General features: G+C 33.5%; 1 protein-coding gene across 1 annotated transcript; it reads right to left on the bottom strand.

The window, feature by feature from the left end:
- Positions 1-436: 436 nt before the first annotated feature.
- Positions 437-5,524, bottom strand: LOC143637233 (F-box protein At4g22280-like). Its single transcript, XM_077104680.1, has 3 exons — positions 4,287-5,524; positions 3,759-3,905; positions 437-568 (listed from the first exon to the last, which is right to left on the bottom strand). The coding sequence occupies exons 1-3, from the start codon at positions 5,178-5,180 to the stop codon at positions 437-439; spliced, it is 1,173 nt and encodes a 390-aa protein (XP_076960795.1). The 5' UTR covers positions 5,181-5,524.
- Positions 5,525-6,019: the final 495 nt, after the last annotated feature.

Below are 6,019 nucleotides of genomic sequence, written 5' to 3'. Positions count from 1 at the left end.
AAAACAAAGTTTTTATGATGTGACATATGACTATGCATGTTTTTTTTAGTGTTTTATAGAGTTCTTATTACTTTAGATTGAAATAATTTGGTCATTAGAAAAGACTTATTAAATGCAAAAAAATCCATAAGCACTCACTATTATAAACGATATTTATTATTAGGAAAATTGGATTTTAATAATCTAAACTATCAACTATTGGCCAATAATAATTCTAACTAACAATGTAACCGGTGATAATCCCAACTTTTAACTTTGTTACCAATAACAATTCCACACTAACGGATTGTTAACTCCATTTATTTTAATTACAAAAGGAGTCCATGTGGTTTAGAGAGATTACAAATTTGATAAAAAAAAACCTTTGACATTTAAACGAGTACTCAATCCTTGTTTGTTTCCGGCGACCATAACCACCAGTCGTCCGACCCAACCATCACCGGCCAACACCATTACCGGTCACCACCATACCACCTACACCACCATGAACCATCTTCATTTTCTTTCTTTCTTTCTTGTCTGAACCAATGTGCGCCATCCCAAATGATGACGTAATCATCATCCACCCCTAATATCACAACACAATCACACAAATTCAGATATGTAACAATTGTTATTAACAAAACAAATTACAAAAAATAATCATCATGTAACCAGAAAAAACAAATCAATACGCACTGTTCTTACTCTTGCAACGATTTCGCGTAACCGCGGCCACGTTCTCCGCTTTCTTTCTTCGCCGCCTCGAATGATTGCTTCAATTCCTTCCCCATGATGAATTCACAATTCCGTTTACGTGTTATAAAACAACGTTTACGGCTCGTCAGCTTCATCTGGATTTGTGTTTCACAAATTTGAAAATCACCTCCCTCACCCAAAAATTGTTTCATCGGTGGTTGATTACATTGGTTGGGAGTGGTGCACGGTGGTTCGAGTAAATGAAATAAAACGAAGTTGGTGTTGCACTGTGGTTCAGGTAGGATGGTGGTGCACGGTGGTGGTGGGTGGCGGTGGTGGCCGGTGATTGTGATCACCAAAAATATAGAAGGATTACTCATTAAAGGTTAAAAGGTTTTTTTTTATCAAATTTGTAATCTCTGTAAACCAAATGGACTCCTTTTGTAATTAAAAATAAACAAAGTTAACTATTCGTTAACGTAGGATATATTGTTATCGGTAACAAAGTTGAGAGTTTGCATTGTCACTGGTTACATTGTTAGTTGGGATTATTATTAGCCAATAGTTGATAGTTTGAATTATCAAAATCCAATTTTCCTATTTATTATGCTCAACTTTTTTTTTTAACTCTGAAACATATAGTAATAGTAACTATCAAGGGGTGTTTGGAAGATCTTATTTTTATCTTTTTATAACTTATGATAAGTTAAAAAAAAATTGAATTTTCTTATTATGCGAGAGAAAATGTTGAAAAGTTACACATTTGTAATTAATGACTCTCTTTACAAGTTATAAGGATGTAAAAATAAGGAATCCCAAACACCCCCTCAATATAATGGTAAATATTAATAATCCTATAAAATTATATGAATGCATAGGATTTAAGACGAAAATAATAAAATAAGTGTTTATGAGTAAGATATAGATAATAAAAAGAATGATCGACGTGAGATGTTTTTATATTACAAATAAAATTTAGAGAAAAATAATGCTTTTCGGTGAAATATATTCATAGAGACGAAGAACGAGATGTGAGTGCTCTTATTAAATCCAAACATTATCTTATATACCTCATTTCAGTACTTGGTTATCTGGTTAAACCCAAGGGTATGCGAGTATCAAGTTGTATAAAAAATATATTCTTCTTCGTACATTTGAGAAATCTTAATGAATATTTTGATTTTGAAGTATGATTAGAAAAGTGTTACAGCAACTTCGCCCGCGCCATATTTACGCATAAAACTATATAACCGTCCACATTTTATGGAAATTATGAATGTACAAAATTGACCATAAAAATAATTACGCAACTTATTTTCATATTTACGCATGTACAAAATCACAAACACTATATGTGCAGTACGTTCGTTAATAAACGAACATGTTTGCATTCCTTCGCGTGCGTTCGTAAAAAAATGATCTAAACGAAGAGTTCATTAACGTAAACAGACACAAATGAATACGAACGAATTTTAACTTGTAGTTAATTAACCTTTAAATAAAAAGGGTTTTTTATTTGATGTAACATGATGGGTTATCCTCCAGAAAATGAAGAATGAAGAACAAGGGTCGCCATATATACAATTAGAGTCATTGTGCATTAAACAAGGATTTCCCTTTCATAACTTTGTACTTTTAATTATTATGCAAATCAACATTATTGATGCTTTATATCTTCATACCATTGTCACAAATTGCAAGTAGCTTTCCTCCTCATTGACTATCTTTTCATTGTCTCTTTTCTAACTTTTTATAGGATTAACCCGTCTAAGTACATGTAAACAAAGGCAATAGCATTAGATATTTCGATCCATGAAAGAGAGGTTCTCAAATGCGAGAGATAATAATTAGATACGACAAAGAACGAGTAGGATGATTATTGAATCAGTTTCTGATCACTCGAAAACTTTTAAAGTATGTGATACGAACTTGCAGCATCCAACTTTTCAAACTCAATGTTTAAAATGCGGAATTTAGGTCCTAACTTTTTTCATATTATAGTATTAACAAAATGGTATACAACCAAATGAATTAACATTTACAAATTACAATGATGTTCCACCCAAAAGTATATTATAAAATTTTGTTAATCAATACTAAATGAAGGTTTATAACTTAGTTCAAAAGTTGTGTTTGAATCTCTTCCGTTGTGAATTATCATTTATCAACCTATTACCTATCCTTAGTACCAAGATGGATTCTTACAAGAAATTATTGAAACCTTGACAAGCATTTATGCACAAAACGAGAAACATAGACTAACACAGTGAATACACGAGCTACCCCAACTTGATCAATACGTTACTCAGCTACGAGTTGGATTTATGCTTAATTCCCAGGAAAACTTGGGATTTCATATATGTGATTACCTATATGTTTTTCTAAATCTACAAGGAGTATGTATATGATTTGAACTATTGATTGTGAAATGTTTTGGCATCAAATTAGAATGATGCTCTTAAGAGACATGATGTGGTGGTAAGGTGTGTACCCTCGATCCATTTAGACCCAGTTGGAGGTGAAGGGTTCAAATTATGCAAAATGTAGGTATAGGTGGTTTATAGGAGTATGCTAGTTTGCCAATAAAAGAAAATCAAATAAGAATGCCAAAGAAAAAAGTAAAGCTCATAAGTATACAGACCGGAAATGTCAAATCCATGGCTTTATAGTAACATGGCAATGCTAAACAAGCGTCAATTACTGAAGGGGCTAGATGCTTAAGAATGTTGCAGAAAATGAGGAAGAACAAGGTCCAGAAGAGCGCACCAAAAGTTAATATATGTCTAGAAGAGCGCAACCAAAGGTCCAGAATCAGAATATGATTTAGGAGATTATTATCTTTTATGCATTAAAAGTTTACTTGCAAACTGTTAATTAACCCGTTCCCTTTCTATATACTTTTCTTTATCTTACCCTATAAACTCATTATTTGATAATACATAACCCGGACCGGCCCATTAATTAGTAAATGAGATGAAATTAGCACCTCCAATGTAAAGATCATAGTGAACAGAACATATATTCATAAGTCAATGAGTTAGCTTTTTAACTTAGGGAGTATTTGGGACACGTAAACTTACATCTGAAAAGGTAATATGCTCAAGATTAGGCATTTTATTTAAGAGGACCAGAAGCACTCTCCAGCCTAAACTAGCTTTAATTTCAATCACAAACTTAGCCACTTTAAGGAATGTGGGGATGTAAACACCATAAAATTGGGATAGAGACTGCAAAAACGAAACAGTAAGCATCAGCATCTGAATCCAAAGTTTCTATCTTTTTTTCTTAATTATTTCAGTATTAGTTCTTGCTTGCATCAAAAGTTTATTTGACTGTTTCCTTTTTTTTGTAACTGTGAGAAAGCGTTATAGTAATACCCTATGAAAACACAACTTGCGTTGGAAAGGTCGCCTTCAAGGGGGTTGACGGCGAAAAACCAGTCTAGCAAGAGACTCAAGCGCTCATCACCCCCTTGAAACTAACAATTGCATGTTTTATTTCAAGGAAACTTAAATGAGCGATTTAATCAGCCATTACGGTTAACAGTTTGAATAACCAACTAAATATCTTAATTGGATCAAACTTTGAATATAAATGAATAAACATACCATTAAAGTCCTATGATTTAGTGTCAGGATTTTGACAGACGTGAGGCACCTCACGGTTTGAGGACCAGGATAAGATTGTTCTACGTTAATGTGAGCTTCAGTAAGCGCCAACCGCTTGGTTAAAGAGTAGTTTGATGACATAAAGTCCAATACTCTAAGGTATTCCAGATTAGGGGCATTGATAGCAACCCTAAGATTCTCATTAACACGCAATGCAAATGATATCCTTAATGTCTTCAGAGATGTAGATATGACCTCAAATGTATCCATGTTATCAAACAGACCGTTTAACAATTGTCTCTCCACAAACAACTCTTCCAAAACCGGACACCCGCAAATCAGATTCATAAAACTTTTATTGCAACAATAAACAATAGATATTAGATTGACCGTCTTTAAACATGGAAACAACATCTCGGCTTCATGAGGCACATTTAGCACAAATTCGCCACACAAAGTTAAACTGACTAGAGTAGTGCAAGTCTGAAACAAATCCCAGCAAAGTCTAACCGTAAATCTGTCCGCAGGAAACCTGAGCTCAAGCTCTTGAACCTTACACTGGACAACTTTACGAAGCCAACCACTAACACGGTCATAACTACAGTTCTTAGAACAGTAGAGATAAAACCTTTGGATCGGCATATTGCCACGAAGATCAAGGGCTTGATCGACCAAGTCATGAAACCTGTTGATTTCTTCTGCCGTCCAGCAAAAGGGCATCACTAGATGAAGAACGGGGAGAAGTGCCCACAGGTTCTTCCACCTTTTTGACAGAATTCGTGTTCGTTGTGCATCTGGTAATGGAAGAAGTGACAGGATTTGAATAAGCAGTGCGTCATGCAATCTGCTTATTAAATCAGCTTTCACCATAGCTCTGTTTGAGTGTGAATTCATGGTTTGTTGCAGAACTAAGAACGAAGGTTCAAATCTATTGAAAACTGAAACAATTTGCAGAAATTCTGAAATGGGGGTTTTAGGTGCAGATGAAATTATGGAATCACAGAGGTTTTAATTTCTGAACTCAGGAGGTGACCGGATTCTCGTAATCTGATTCAAATCTTTACATATATATGGTATAATAACATTACACCATTTTCTCTTATCACACTGTTTGTTAGTAACATTTAAGCCAAGTTCTGAGCATGAATTTTTTTCTTTATTTGTTATTGAATTTTTTTCTTCTTTTTTTTTTTTGCCTTTTTACATTATTTAATTTCATGTTCAAATGATTACAATCCACAACCCATTTTAAATGGCAACACCATCATACTAAAAAAATTGTTTTGGGTCTTAGAGATGGAAATATACCACACACGACCCATAGAACCCTATTAATAAACTACATAGCCTCTCAGGGGCTAGAAACGTATTGAAAGAAAAAAGGATAAGCACCTGTTGCTTCTCTAAACACATTTTCTCGTAAACTGATAGTTTATATACATACTAGTTCTGGATCTAGGATTATAAGACAAACAAATTGAACTGAGAAAGAGAACGAGGATCATTATGGCGGTTTTTTATTTTGTTACTATTAAGAATCATTTTCCTATATCACATAATTTATTATTTTTATTTATTTATACATATATGTATAATACTTGTTTTTCAACTTAAAACCCGTATGTGTATGTGTGTGTGTATATATATACGCACACATGTTTTTCTTATACACATATGTATAAGTTCAAAAACGAATTGCTTAATTGTAAATTAGTGGTTCAATTCAAAATGGT

Source organism: Bidens hawaiensis, unplaced genomic scaffold (genome assembly GCF_021521415.1).
Source record: "Bidens hawaiensis isolate Kalapana, Puna unplaced genomic scaffold, B.hawaiensis_p1.1 tig00008152_1, whole genome shotgun sequence".
NCBI classification, from domain to species: Eukaryota; Viridiplantae; Streptophyta; class Magnoliopsida; order Asterales; family Asteraceae; genus Bidens; species Bidens hawaiensis.
This window is presented reverse-complemented; position numbering and strand designations above follow the sequence as displayed.